Genomic DNA, 15618 nt, shown 5'->3' with positions numbered 1-15618 from the left:
TCTGAAGCAAGTCTTTCTGTTGTCTGGCATAGTCTTTCAACTCATTTTCCTGTTTTCTTCAACTTATATTGAAATCAGTATAAAAGAAAGCATGCCCATACTGAACATACCTAACATTTCCTCACAGACACCTCACAGACATCTTCATGCTGCAGTTGTTCCATGCTACATACTGGTTGAGCAAGAACATGTTTATAAAACCAGCTTTCAATATAAAACAGAGGAAGATTTACTCAATCTTAAAAAACAAGATTCAACTGACCATTAATAAGACTGCATTTCCTATTGAATACCAGAGTCCAGCACTCCATTACTTCCACTAATATCTTATTAATTTTATCCCTACCTTTTCTCCTAATCATATTCTCATCATTCATTTAGCTAAAATCAAAATGAAAATATTTAAGCAACAAGAATTACCCTTCCTAGCAAAAGCTGTTCTGAAGATTTCTCTCAGAGTGATCCAGAATAGGAATTTCAGTCAATGGTCATATACCCTGCTGGGCTTCAACTTGAGGTGTCTACTTACATTACTTGATCAGTATGAGTGCACTGATATTGAAAATCCTAGAATTTTAGAATATAATAATATAATAATAATAATTTAGAATTTTATAACACACATTGAAAAATAATAGGAAAAAAAAAAAACAACAACAAAGCTATTTACCTTGCTGCCTCTAATCTGTTTCCAATAAACTGCAAACCTTGTGTTTGTGCGGGCCAAACTTGTTCACAACTCCAGAAATATAGAGTTAAAAATAGCTGGTTTTCCAACAAGAAAGATGATCACAGAATGAAACAAAGCAAATTTAAATTTTAGAGGCAAACTACAGCCAGTAGACAGGAAATCTGGAAGATCAACCTTAGAAGCCTGGAAAACTCCTAGCAAGCTAGACACACATTCAGTGTTTCTAACTACTTCATATCTTTGTAAAATCACAGAATCCTTTGAGTTGTGAGGGATCATTTAAAGGTCATCCACACCAACTCCCCTGCAATGAGCAGGGACACCTACAGCTAAAGCAGGGTGCTCAGAGCCCCATCCAGGCTGACACTGAATCTCTCCAGGGATGAGGAGATCATTACCTCTAGGCAAACTGTTCCAGTGCCTCACTACCCTTACTGTAAATAACTTCTTCCCTGTACCCAAACTAAAGTCTTCCACCTTTTAGTTTGAAACCATTTCCCTTTCTTCTGTCATGACAGACTCTGCTACAGCCTGTCTCAATCTTTCTTACTGCCCCCATTCAGATACTGAAAGGCTGCCCTCAGACTCCCTGGAGCCTTCTCCTCTTCATGCTGAACAGCCTCAGCTTTCTCTTCATTCCATATGATGCTTTTGACCTAGCTAGATACTACAGAAAAAGCATCTACTTGAAACAAACACTTTCCATTGCTTCCACAGCTATCAGAGTAGATACAGAAAAAAACCTGCTAGTTGACACTTAGATGACTAAAGCGCATTTGTGACATAGTTTCTACCCTAATACAGTTGCCTGCCCTCTACCGTCATACAGGAGTAATAGCTAGCAAACTGCAACTTCAATAATATAAATTCTTGCTCATTTAATGTTACTATTCAACTACAACAAAAGTATAAGCTTAAAAAAGAACACACATTTACATGATGGATTTTAAATCTTAGCTCAAATTAGACGAAAAACCAAGACTTTTTAGTAGCAATAGTAAATAACATTTTATTCAAATGGAAACTTGTCAAACTTTATGTATCAAAACTAAGGCCACAGTTAGTGCTAACATAAAGCCAACTTCAAAAGGTTCTTATATTAGGATTTAGTTTAGAAATATCATACAAAGCTATTTTACAAATCAGCACTAAAATACTCTGAAATGTAGTATTGTACTAACACAATCACTTATTCTAATGATAAGATTTAATGACACAACGCTCCAAAGCAGCAGTACACAACACCTGTGTTTACTTTGGCCCTCTGAGGAAAATAATTTTCTACTTGACTCCATCAACAGAAACAAACTACAGAATACGTCGACGCCAACGATGTTTCCCTTTGTGATAAATTCATTTCTTCTCTTCCAGTATTAAATATCTCCAGTCATAATGGCAATGAACTCCTCTTGATTGACTGTAAAGGAAAAGACAATTATTAGACACAGAGCAAATACCAATAAACCATAAGAAAAAATAATGTATATATGTGTACTGCACTTATAAATTGTATTTAAACTTTGTATTTATTTCTGTTTTTAACATTCGTATATGTTAATACCATAACAATACATATAGCATATGCTTCTCAAACAACAAAACTGCAGTTCCACTTATGATCAAATTCTATTTTATTCTTACAACAATAATTCAGACCTTTGTGTTCCCATCTTCCCCTCCAAAGATGCAAAAATGACAACAAAATAACTCAAAAAAGCACACATTCACACCATGGTTTTCCTCTCTCCCAAATCTATAACAGTGAGCAGATAAAAAAAATAATTTCAAGATAATTTACTAATGATTCTACAAATTAACTTGAATTAAGATGGGCACTTGACAAGCTCTTTTCCCATCTGAACTTTCTTCATTCTACAGTTATAATTAACAGAAACGTAACACAAATGTACTTGAAGAAATTAAGTAATAATAATAAATGAATTAGCAGTCATTAATTATTTTACTGCACTTATACCTGAGCTATTGACCTTACTCATATGTTAAAACAAAGACATTGTAAAAGAGTTAACCAATGGACATGTTCACTCTGAACTAATTACTGTAGTGTGGAATGAGCATATTAAGCCAATTATATGGAAAAGAACAGAGATGTATGACAAACTGTCCTTGACAATTATCTGCCCCGAACAATGTGCCCAAGTTATTCCTGAACAAATCATTGCAAAGCAGGAATTACACCTACAGCCAGAGGAAAACTAAATCAATTCATGTTAAAAACATTTAAAAAAATAAATCTGCCATCTTGCAACACTTTTAAAAACAACATGAAACAATTCATTTTATTTTAGGACTATCAACTCTAAAATGTCAAGTCAACCATACAGCTACACCATGTTGCATTACACAGAAGCAACATGTTCCCTGCATGACTTACAAAGCATTATCATGGTTACCTAAATAGTATTAAATCAATTCATGAGTTTCTATACCTGTTGAATTTTTCACACTTTGATTTCAGATAATTACATCTTCCTGTAAGTTCTCTCTTATGTACTGACATGTCTTTTCCATGTCAATTATTCTTCAATGCATTATTGTTCATACAATGTAGTGGCTAGCAATAACCTCATATAAACCATCAAAAAAAAAAAAAAAAAAAAAATCAAGATTAGAAGCAAAGAAAAAAGAAAAAGCCAGACCAGTTTGGGCCTATTTGGGCTCTACTTTATTGCTTTACTTTCAAGGGTAGTTCAATTCATGGTCAGTTACCACAAGAGTATGATGTTTATTTTCCAGCGTTTAGAATTATAAATTAAGGCTTTACTGCATATAACTAAATCAAACAGCTATTATTTTATATTGGTCAACAATCATAATGCTGCTACCTATTTTCACTTGTTGAGTTTATGAGACTGTTTTAAGCTATACATAGAATAGTAACTGGAAAGAGAATACACCTCAAAGTCTATGAACTTGCTTTCAAAATTATGTTATGGCTTTACAATTTTTGGTTATCAGTATTCCACACACATCATGTAGTGCACTGGGAGTTAAAGTGTTAATGCTCCAGTTCCAGGTGCCTGTCTGGAATAACTGCATAACCTGGAGGACTCTGTGGTAAGAGTGGAGACAAAGCCCCTGGCAAGGTCATCTGATGTCTCTTTTCTCCTTTGGCTCTTCTCCCTGTTGCTTTTCCTGAGCGCACGCATCACTTCAACACTACTGTAAGGCCTACAGCTTTCAGATACTCTCTCTCATTATATTTTATTCATTAGCTTCAATTCTAATTATACTGTATAACACATTATCTTGCATTTCAATACCATATTTAGTAAATTAGTTTGTTTCTCCTCAGATTGTTGCCACTGTTTTAAATTATTTTGGTGTCCCCTGTTTCACTTATCCAGAGATGTGGATCTGCAGATCCCTCCACCCCATCACTCATGGAACCAGGCTGAACCAGCCCATAAACTGACAACAGATACAGATTACCTTACAACAATTACTTTTTTCACTGTTTACTTGAAGAAAAGAGCAGTAGACTCTGTGTATATGAACATTTCCAACAGCAGTTATCTGCAGGATATATTTGGAGTCCAAAGCAGCTTTTCTGCAAGCCACATTAAACATAAATTCAGAGATGAAATTTAATCAGTGTTGTTCTAAGAAAAAAAAAAATGGATCCACAAACATATCTGGCAAGACAAGTAAGTAACCACAGAAATTGAGCTTTGTCCTAAAACATCACGATTAAGGTATGATTCAAGTGTCTGCTGAAGGTACTAATATTTTACAAACAAAAGCATCACTTCCCTTAAATAGTAATACTTCTTATTCATTTTATGACACATGACTAAAATTAAAACCAGGCTTGAGGTTCCATGTGGTTTGACTCATGAAAAAAAACAGGATAAACAATTAAAATAGAAATAGGAAACATTTCCACAATGTACTGAGGGTACTGGTGTTTTTTTTTTTCTCTACTCCATTCACAGAATGTTAGATGAGTAAGTTGGAGTCCTTAATGTGCTGCCCAGTTACAGACGAACTACTGAAAAATATAGAACGCTACCAAGTGATACTTAGAGATTTTTTCCCCCTTGGCAGGAAACAAAGGAGAAATAAATGAGAGCAAGACTTTGTTACATGACCCAGATGTTTGAAACTACATGGAACACTGACTCAGAAGATTATTTACTTTCCGAGACTGAATCTTAAAAGCTAGAAACAGTACTAGTTTTCTTTAGAGAACAGAAAACAGAACCATAAGGAACAGAACTATGCAAATACATCATGCTACCAATCTTCCACATTCAATCTTATTCCAGACTTCTCTAAAAAAGAAAATTAATGGATGAATAAGGAAAATGAACTGAACAATCTCAGAAACTTAGTACTGATCCCCCCAAAAACTAAAATCTTCCTAGAAGGAGCTAAAAGTTTACATTGATTTCTACTGACCAAACAGTGATATGACCAAAATCATCCCTGATTATCATTCTGACAGTTGAGTTGGCAGCTCTAGAAGGGTAACAGAGAACAAAACATGCTTGTGGTTGATCTATTCTACTTGCTATCCCCTCTGCAGCCCCACTTTCAAATAAAATGAGTCTTTAATAGAAATAAGTAAAAGGTAACATTGGCAGTGCCACCACTACTTTTAAAAGCAAAATAAACTTAAAATAAAGCTGTCCACTTAGAATATTTGTTATACTCTGTTGTATAGCTACTGAGGTGGATACCAATGCAATAAATGTGTGGAAGGACACATCTGGCACATAAAAGAACATCAGAATTATGCAGGTTCTACTAAGGTAACATAGCCTCCGGAAATGAAGTGAGATCAGGAGGTGGCATCTTCTAAACAAAAGTAAGAGTCTTCTTAACATTATACAGACTTTTGTAAAAACAGTGTCAAGATTAACAGTCTAGTATCAACAAAAGCACAGAGCTTTTAGTATTTTTGCCTTTATGCTCCCTATTTGCATCACTAAAATTAAACAACATTGGCATTTAAACTGTGCTGACTAAGCTTAGAAGTCCTGTTCTTCATTCATTTCCCCCCATTTCTTGGAGGTGGGACAGGGGAGGGAGGAGAAAGGTTTGTATTTTTTTTTTCAATATTTGAGTAGATGCAAAAACAGTACAGGCCAACAATTAACAAGCTTGCAATTGTATGATCAAGTGTGAAATAACACCTACCACAAGCAGCACAGACTGAAGTATCTGTCACAAGACAGACAAAAAGGCAGGTGCTGTGAATTTTGTTTTTTTCTCTATCAGAGTTTAGACTCCAGTAGATGTTGCTGACAAATAGAAATGTTTTGCAACTAAAAAAGTTGAACTACTTCTGAGATCTCAGATGAGAGTCATCATCCTGAAAGAAAAACTCACAATGGTTTCTATGACTCAGAAATGCAGAGTATATGCAGATTGTCTTAAGTGAGTGGCTCCTGAAATCCAGGTATTAATGCTTCTAGTTTAAATACAAAGATTTAAGTTCATGGAGGAAATAAAGAAGGGAGCTGAACAACAAACAACAACCCTAAACAGTGCCTGTTACTTAATTCTTTATCTAGCTAATAAAGCTCTTCTGTAGCTCACACTGTATGGACATTGTTTCCTCAGAGGAATTTTCCACATCACACTCCTCAGCTCTCCTAAGTACAGAGACATGTTAGAGTCTTATTCTAGGTGATCCTGCTTGGACGCAGGGTTAAGTTCATCACAACTTAGTAGCATAGTTCTTTGTATCTGACCAACAAGCTGAAATCACAATAGTGACACGCTACTGCTTAAGAAATATTGGACCAGGTGATCAAAAGAGTTTCTTCTGGCCTTTTAATCCTTTTACTCATTGCCATTTTAATTCATACAGATACCAAATTTTATTGTAGTACACAGACACTTCCATGAACCACTTAATTATTTAACCAGAGGAACTTTAACCAAACTTTGAATAGGTATGGGCTGGTTGATTAAGCCTCAGTGAAGGTGAGAAATCTATTTGACTTTTAGACTCCACCATGCTTCTTCAGGACTAGTAACTATCAAAAACTATTTTCATTTTACATAAGCTAAGTTTGAGCTGAGAGATATTTAGAAAGAAAACAAAGAGAAAATTGTCAATTTCAGGCATTTTCAAGATAAAGCTATGTTAAAATAGGGAGAAAATTAAGAGATAAGAATCCCACATCGTCTATGCTTAAGACTTACTTTCGCCATCTCCGTCCTTATCAAATTCTTCAATCATAGCCCGCAGTTCTTCCTCAGACATATTTTCACCCAGCTCTCTAGCAACACGACGCAGGTTTCTCAGGCTTATTTTACCAGAGTCGTCATCATCAAACAATTTGAATGCCTTGAGTATTTCTTCTTGTGGATCTCTGTCCAATATCCAGTCTGTCACTGTAAAGATTCTGAAGTTAGACTAAAAAATTCTGAAGGGTAAACAGAATGACAGGCTGACTGAGGTAACAGAAAGAATATATATTCCAGATTTCATCTGTTCTTTCATTTTTAAACTATTTCAGTTCACAGTATGCATGCGTACTTGTTTGGCAGCTATCTGGCCTTTCTTTCTCTACTCTCTTTTCAAAGCTGAGTTATTCTTCAGCATATATCAGGCACAGTTGAAAAGTTACATGGCAATTTAGACTATATCATGCTTTCAATAGGCTTTTCTATACAAACTGAAAGTATAAACATGCCTTTTCTATTTGAAAAATGCATTTCAGAAAAAAAATAAAATAAAAAAAACCATCAGCTCTCACAGAACCAGGCACTTGAATTTGTTGATTTTAAATATTATGATCTGGATAGAATTTTGACTTTCTGAGAACACTGAAACAGCACGAAGTAATTAAAAACATTCTCATGTAATTTCTCTTTTAGATACAAAATCACACTAACAAAAAACCAACAAAATCAAAGCTTGAGGTTTATGAAAATAATGCAACTATACACAGTGAAATGTTAATTCTGAAGGGATTTGTTACTGTTGGTTATTCCTTTTATTGCATCCATTTGCTAGTTGCTGTGACAGAAAAGACAGCCAAACTACAAAAATGTTTTTTCGGTGATTAATTCAGACACTTCCGGAATCAGATGCAAATATCTTCATATTTATGTACCTGCTAGTTTCATGTTACAGGACATGGTATTTATGACTTTTATCAAACCATTAAAAACACATCATCCTTGTTTGTGCAAAGACAAACTTACATCTGCTACTGTTTGCAGATGGAATGCCTCCTCCAGCTTAGCAAACTTGAAAGCAAAATATCAGATCCAATCTCATGTAAGCTCATAAAGCAATAAGGATTTTGTTTTCACTTTCATATTTATATGTATTTATGTATTTTATATATAATGTAGATTGAAATATATACAAAAATCACTCATATTTATATTTAAATATTTTCATTGAAAACAACTATGACGTGTGACAGTAGTAAATTTAAGAAACTCTACATTTATGGCAGTAAGGCATAAAAGGGAATAAAGGCAACATCAGCTAACAAAAAACCACTGCCTCTAAGTGCCATAGATAAAATGATTGTACAAAACAAGAGGAGATGCAACTATGCACATTTTAGATGGTCAGCTCTGATATTTAAACCACAGATAATCATGCAAAACTGACAACTAAACAATTGTTAAACTACATTCAGCCAGCTCATCATAACTGTTTTTATAACCTATTTTCTCTAATCTTTCTGCTACAAGCTATATACAGTTTAATTCTGTGTCAAGGGCATACTTGTCATAGCCATGCTCAGACCTCAGATTCAAAGTTTTTTGATTGATTAAAACTGCCAACCAACTATTTGCTGTTCTTTCTACATGAATCTTCCTAGCTTCTCACAGCACTTATTGTCTATATTGATAAATAGGACAATAAAAAGCTGACTCAGGACACAACATCAGGAGGGTGAAACCTTGGGCCATTTTAGGAATTATTGGATGAATTCCCCAGGAAACGTCCTAAGGGACATCAGAATGGAGAAGAGATGGAAGATCTTCAAGGACAGCTTTCTGAGAGAACATGGGGCCTCCGTCCCGCAGCATAAGAAACCAAGTAGGGGAGGCAGGAAATCAATATGGCTGACCAAGTACCTGCTGGTCAAACTCAGGCAGTGAAGTAGGGATGGATGGCCTGGGAAGAATGAAGGAATGCAGTTCAGACATGGGGAAATAAGATCAGGAAAGCCAAAGCACAGATGGAACTGAACTTGGAAAGGGATGTGAAAAATAACAAAAAAAGAATCTTTAGGTACATTGGTCAGAAGAGAGTGGCCAAAAAGGGCATACTCCCTCTGACAAATGAAAAGGTAGAACTGGCTTCAGCAGACATGGAGAAGGCTGAAGTACTCAGTGAATTTTTTTGCCTCAATTTTCACTGGCAGTCAGGCTTCCCACACCTCTCATGTTCCTGAATCTGTAGGCCGGAGTCAGAGGAACAAAATTTGCTCCCACTGGAAGAGCTGAGCAAATCTAAGATCACCTTGTAAGGCTGACTGAGTGCCTGTCTATGGGGCAGAGCATGTATCACAGAATCACCTGGGTTGAAAGGGACCTCAAGGATCATGAAGCTCCAACCCTCCTGCCTGGCAGGGCCACTAAACTTCCACGTTTACTAGATCAGGTTGCCCAGGGCCCCATCCAACCTGGTCTTGAACATCTCCAGAGATGGGGCACCCACAACCTCCTCAGGCACCCTGTTCCAGGACCTCACCACTCTCCTAGTAAAGAACTTCCAAACTAAATCTTCCCTCTTTCAAATTAAAACCATTTCCCCTTGTCCTGCTATCATCGTCCCTTTCAAAGAGTTTACTCCCGCTCCTGATTACAGATACCCTTCAGGTACTGAAAGGCTGCAATGAGGCCACCCCACAGCCTTCTTTTCTCCAGGCTGAACAAACCCAACTCCCTCAGCCTGTCTTCGCAGGGGAGGTGCTCCAGCCCCCTGATCACCTTCGTGGCCCTCCTCTGGACCCTTTCCAACAGCTCTCTCTGTCTTTTTTGTACTAAGGGCTCCATACCTCATGTAGAAGGTCTGTGAGACACAAAACCTTTAGATGAAAGAAACTGTTAATGAAATTCACTGTTTTAACCAGCAGCTGAAAATCCTTGATGTACAATATTTAACATCTGCTTCAGTTTCTCTCATCTTTGTTAGATTACAGAAAAATCTGTATTCAGTTTACAGTTTGTCAGTTTATATACTCCTTCCTATGAAATTCAGTGCCAACTACTCTTTCCAAAGCAGAAGGGAGAATACTAAAAAAGACAAAGAAATATAAACACAAGAATATCTATATTTCAAATCAGTGCTTATTCCTTTGCATAAATTTTTTTCCTTTTATATTGCTGTAATCCTTTATCTCCACGTATATACAAAGAATTATTTTCCTCCACTATGCAAGTTTATACAGAAAAATATAACATTATATCTCCCATCTCTCTTTCTTAATAGCACTAGCTAACTACAAAAACACACAAAGTACTCCTGGTCAAACTGCAGTCACTATTGTAAGCTAAGTTTCTCTGAAGGTAGATTTCTAAAGTTATAAAATCAAATACATACCAACTTCATTAAAGTCTTCAAATGTGATCTTGCCTGTTGCTTCTCGATCGTAATCTTTAAGTATTTTCAGTACATCAGCTTTTTTCACATCAAAACCCAAGGCTCTCATTGCCACCTTTTGGAATACAAAGAAAGTGCAATCAGATATTAATATTAAAATAGAGCTTTATGAGAGATTTGTTCTTACTTTTAATAAGAACATCACTGCATAGGACAGAGTGTGCACATCAGTGGGACTGCAACAACAATAAATAAAAATTAAAATACCAAAAATGCTTTGTATAAAAAAAAACAAACATGAAATCACCCAAAACAGGCACTGCTAAGTAGAACATCATATTACAGTGTAAAAAGAGCCTTCAGTTTTCCAATACTTTAAAAAGTGCATCATATGCTTTTTAGGAGTAGATTTTTTTTCTAACTTTCAAAAGCATTCTGAGTACTGTCCCCTTTTCAAAGATCAAATTGAAAATCCTTCTTTAAATTACTCACAGTAAACACTGGACAAGTCATCTTTCCAGGGACTTAATTTATCACTTTCCCACTTGAAACTATATAACTACATAAATCATTTTTCCCTTAGATTAGGAATTGATACTTAGTTTCCACATTTCAATGGAGATGGCAGCTTCTCAGCACATGCTACTTCGAATGCACTGAAATACAGGAGCTTATTTTAAACTACAAATAGAAAGCCCCAATATCTCTATTCAACATAGCCATTTCATATCTACCCTACAGGCTGATGTTGCAGGAGGAGGTATTTCTTTATACATTTCAGTTCTTCCATTGTGTTATCTTCAGGGCCATATTTAATTAGACTGGTAATAAATGATTTTGCCACCATGACCGCTGAGAATGTGAAGAACACCCTGACTGGAAAAACTGTATGAATAGTCTAGTCTGCAGTAGTATCCCTCTCATTACAGCTTCCAACAGAGGCAAAACACACAAAATCTAAAAAAAAAAAAAGAAGAGGGAATCACTATACTCACAACATTATTGTAAAATTAATTAAAGTAAAACAAAAGCCCTTTTTCTTCTTCAGCTACAGGATAAAATAAGATTATGGAACATAAATATTCCTTTCCAAAATTATCTTACTCAATACATTAGAGGAATGCTGGCCTCTCTATAAGACAGTATGTTCTTGATGAAGTATAATTTACATAGAAATTTATGAGAGATTTAAAGAGACTTTCATAAACAAATGAATCAATTCCACAGACTGCCAAACAGGAGCACCCACTAGAAAATGCTGCCATCCTAATCTCCATTTGCTGATAGATGTTAACAGGAGAGGCCAGCATTGGGAAAGGAAACTACAGAGCAACACATAAATATAGCAGACAACATCATTGGTATACACGCTCCCTGCTGAAAAAAATGCAAGTGGGTAAACTCCAGCTTCTAGTCATGTTTTATAAACTTGACATATCTTTTATCTAAGCATTTGAGACACTTGGATTTTAACAGCATCAAGTTTTAGATTATACAGTGTCTTCAGAAAAACCAAGCAGAGCTTCTCCAGCTTACTCATCTGCCCAAGCTAAACTCTAGGGAGCAGTAAGATCTGCTACACAGTATGCTATAGCAACTCTACTACTGTGGCAAGTGTAAGACGTAGATGAGTCTTACATCAATACACATCAGCAATTATTCAAATATCCCCACTTCAGCCTTGCAGGACATCTTGACCATTTAGCATTTTTCAAGATAGAGTTGATAACTTAAAAATTCATTCAGATGTATAATACCTGCCCCAAAGATATTTAAATTCTGAATAAATAAAAATACCTTCAACTCATGGTAATTTATTGCTCTATCTTTGTCTGTATCAAACAACTCGAAGGCATCTTTAATTTCTTGTTTCTGTTCCTCAGTCAGTTCTCTTCTCTTCTTCTTTTTAGTTTTGTCTGCTGAAAGCTCACTCCTACATGACAAGAGGGAAATTCAATACAACTGATTAATACTGGAAAGACACCATTTTCCCACCAATAATAATAATAATAGCACAAGTTCATTGCCATCCCCATTCAGCTTCTTCCCAACTTGATCTCCCAGTTTGAAGTAATACCTGAAACAGGCAATTCCTTTGCACAGGTTGAATGGCTTCTCTACTCCTCTGCCCAGCAGAGGTGATCTAGTTAATAAACAATCAATCAATCAAAATTAGAAAAATCTACCAGTTAAAAAGAATACTTGAGGTTGCAGTTACAAGATAGACTGCAGCTGACATGGTACAACTCTAGAAGACACCTTATTTCTAAACTGTAGTGAAACTAGAAAGTTTTAGGAGACAGCTAGAGCTTTAGTTAGGCATTTAGTCCAGCTGCTGAAGTGAGTGTTAAGTGCCATAAATCTTTGGATTTTTTGCCAGTAGAGTTTCATTGATGCCAAATATTTATGGATTTTTAAAAATATTATCATATACATAATAAACCAGATACGTTTTTGCTCTGTTGCTCATACATACAAAACAGTCAAGTCCCCTAAAAAGGCTGAAAGCACACTCTTGGGATATGCAGACATAAAGGTCTGCAATCAACAGCACAACAAACCTGCAGCAATGAGCACAGCTCCTTTGGTGCTAAATCCTACCATTCTGCAGTTGTGCACCTGCACCCAAAGTACTGCATTGAATTGGGGTGCCCCAGTACAACAGATGCAGAGAAGATGGCTAAAATAAAGGGGACTGTGATCAGTACCTAGGTGGCTGCAGCATCTGGTTAAGGAGGAGCTGAAGGAGATGCGTTTGTTTCAATCCAGGTGTGTTGGCAAAAGGACCCTGTGTGGGAAGGCTAAGGCACTGTCTAGAGGATTAGACAAGGCAGACAGGCAAGTCCCCATCAGAGATGCATAGCAACAAGAGTCAGCTACAAGCAGTAAAAGCAGAAGGTGGTAGCAGACCTAGAAGGTCTACCACTGCCACAGTGCAAGTGGTTATGCAGCAGAATAGCTCCACTGGGAGATCACAGGATCTCAGCTGTTAGTAGTGTTGGGAAAGGCCCTCAACCTCCACCTCTGAGCAGAGCTGGACAAGATAACTTTCACAATATCTTCCAAACCTAGGCTGCTGTGCAATTCAAAATGATCTCAGGAAACCCTTTATATTCACTTACCTGCAGCACTGACAAAACACATGTAGTACCACTTACTGCACAGTGCATGGTAGTCACTTATGTGTGAACGGAGAACTGCTTTCCAAAGGTGCTTACTCCCCACACCCCGTAACCAGCTCTTTTTTCTTCCCCCTCACTGAAGATTATCTAATTCTAATTGACATCGGAGATTAACCACGCAGCTGAGATTTATCTGTCACCAACCAATGACCGGCACCGGGCAGACTCCAGAGATAGACACGAGAAGCACATGCCGGCTCTGTTACCTCACCGTGCCCCGGCCGCCGCTTCGGGAAGGCCCCACACGACTGTGCCGGACCAGCAGCTGGGACGCGGACAGCCGAGAGGAATCTACTTACAGCTCTGAATGCAGATTAACGCCGACACAAACACGGCGGTGACGAGGCCCGGCCGCCCCGTAGGAACACCTCCTCCCCACCACTGTGCCGCCCCGCAGCCCGACCTGCTGGCCGGTCGCACACGTACCTCAAGGACAAGCTCATACTACCGCCACTGCCGCGTCCCAACGCGCCGACTTCCCCGTGGAAACGACAAGCCACGCCCCCCCCGCCTCATTTCACCGTCTGATTGGTTATCAGCCAGATCTGCTCCCGCCTTCTCGACGCGTTCATAGGTTATCGCGCTGCCACTCAAGTAGAAGGGAGCGTTCCGTGTGGGTCAGCTTAAGTTGTGTCGCTGTGGGAGGGGCGGGGCTTACTGTGGAGGCCGTCAGTGCGGTGACGGCGGCGCCATCTTGGGAGTGAGCGTGGATATGGCGTGTTTCTCCACACGCAGGGCAGCGCTGAAGCTGCCGCCCTTTGCAGGCTGAGGGTTGGCTCTGGTAGGATGTGTCCTGTGTCACCCTTGAGAAACGTCAGCAGTGACATGGTTGTGCACAGTCAGTGTATGGGAACAGCTTCTGAAAGTCAGCACTTATCAGTCAGCGCAAGTCTTATTAAAAAACACATCAAAGACTACGTATGAAGTATTCTGATACTTATTTCAAGTGTAAGAATTGGATAATGATCTGATCTAGCAGCACGGAATGTGATTAGGTACCTGTAGGTGCCTAATAGTCATATGTGAAAGACAGAACTGTTTCTCTTTGTTTCAAAGCTTGCTCTGTGAGGCCTTTCTGGTGATAAGACTCTTAACTGACAACTGCTAATTATCTCTAGGGGGATGAATGGTGGGTGTCACCATGCCACTGTACCTCTGCTTATGATTGTAAAGATAAGCAGAAGTGGGACAAGCAGTCTCTTTCAGGGGTGCAGCATGAAAGAGCTGACCACTGCAAAAGGCGATAATGCTTGTGCATGACAACAAACATACCACCCCCTGCTGTCTTATCTGTTGGGTCAGGAATGTCACACTGACTGAGAGAAAAGAAAAAAAGAAAAAAAAAAAAGAAAAAACAAACAAACAAAAAAAAAAAAAACACCACAGAAATAGTGGATAAAAGGCCCTCACTAAACTGGGGACTTTGGAGACAAACCCCCAAAGACACCTTTGATGGAGAATTCCCTGAGGGGAAGACCTCTTTGGAAGAACCACCCCCCGCTTGCTGTGGAGCTTCCTGGCTTTCTCCCATCCCATTTCTAGGACTTATAATAAACTGGTTGGACCAACATTTGAACCATTGTTTCTTAATCTCACGCCAGGTATACATATGTCAAAGTACCTCTCCTTCCTCCTATAAATTGGAGCAAGATGTGTAGCTCATCTCTCATTTTTCTGGCTGCCAGGAAGCTTACTGGTTGCCTAAAGCCAGCTGTCAAGTATTTATGTGTTCCACGGACAAGAAAAATACACCTATGACTCTGATCTACAAGAAGGGTTGTAAGGAGGATCCAGGGAACTATAGACCCATCAGACAGACCCTGGAGCTAGGAAAGGTTACTGGTCTTGAGTGAGATCACACAGCAGATGTGAGACAGCAGCACTAACCATTCTTCTGTCTGTCTATGTGTAGGGCCTATCTGTGAACACTATACCAGGTATTGCCAAAAGCCTGCTGGAAGCAGTTTTGCTTCTTCATTAGCAGAACACCTCAGAAAACCTGTGCCCAAACATAGTCAAAGTGAGTAGGGGGACACCTCCCCAGATGACCTCTGTGCAAGTGCAGAAGACTCAATTATGCTTGCTTAACTTTGTACCTTTGTATATATAAAAGTTATACCTTTTGAACTGTAAGAAGATAGTGTAAAGACAAGCATGCTTAGCTCCTGGAGATTACCCACCCTGAGCCCTGAGTA

General features: G+C 38.1%; 1 protein-coding gene across 1 annotated transcript; it reads right to left on the bottom strand.

The window, feature by feature from the left end:
- Positions 1–1673: 1673 nt before the first annotated feature.
- On the bottom strand, positions 1674–13977 carry CETN3 (centrin 3). The gene is made up of 5 exons (XM_015849736.1): positions 13850–13977; positions 12039–12174; positions 10242–10356; positions 6869–7060; positions 1674–2108 (listed from the first exon to the last, which is right to left on the bottom strand). Exons 1-5 carry the CDS (start codon positions 13864–13866, stop codon positions 2065–2067), a joined length of 504 nt encoding a protein of 167 aa, XP_015705222.1. The 5' UTR covers positions 13867–13977; the 3' UTR covers positions 1674–2064.
- Between the last annotated feature and the right edge of the window lie 1641 nt (positions 13978–15618).

This window comes from Coturnix japonica, chromosome Z (genome assembly GCF_001577835.2).
Source record: "Coturnix japonica isolate 7356 chromosome Z, Coturnix japonica 2.1, whole genome shotgun sequence".
Classification (NCBI taxonomy): domain Eukaryota; kingdom Metazoa; phylum Chordata; class Aves; order Galliformes; family Phasianidae; genus Coturnix; species Coturnix japonica.
The sequence above is the reverse complement of the archived record's forward strand: the minus strand, read 5'-3'. Positions and strand labels throughout refer to the sequence as shown.

What these genes read in the sequence shown, in the direction of transcription:
- CETN3 (XM_015849736.1), bottom strand. An exon ending in TGAAGACTTTAATGAAGTTG is followed by an intron (nt 7,061 to 10,241) that starts GTATGTATTTGA and finishes GAATCTTTACAG; the next exon opens with TGACAGACTGGATATTGGAC. An exon ending in TAAGGACGGAGATGGCGAAA is followed by an intron (nt 2,109 to 6,868) that starts GTAAGTCTTAAG and finishes TTTCCTTTACAG; the next exon opens with TCAATCAAGAGGAGTTCATT.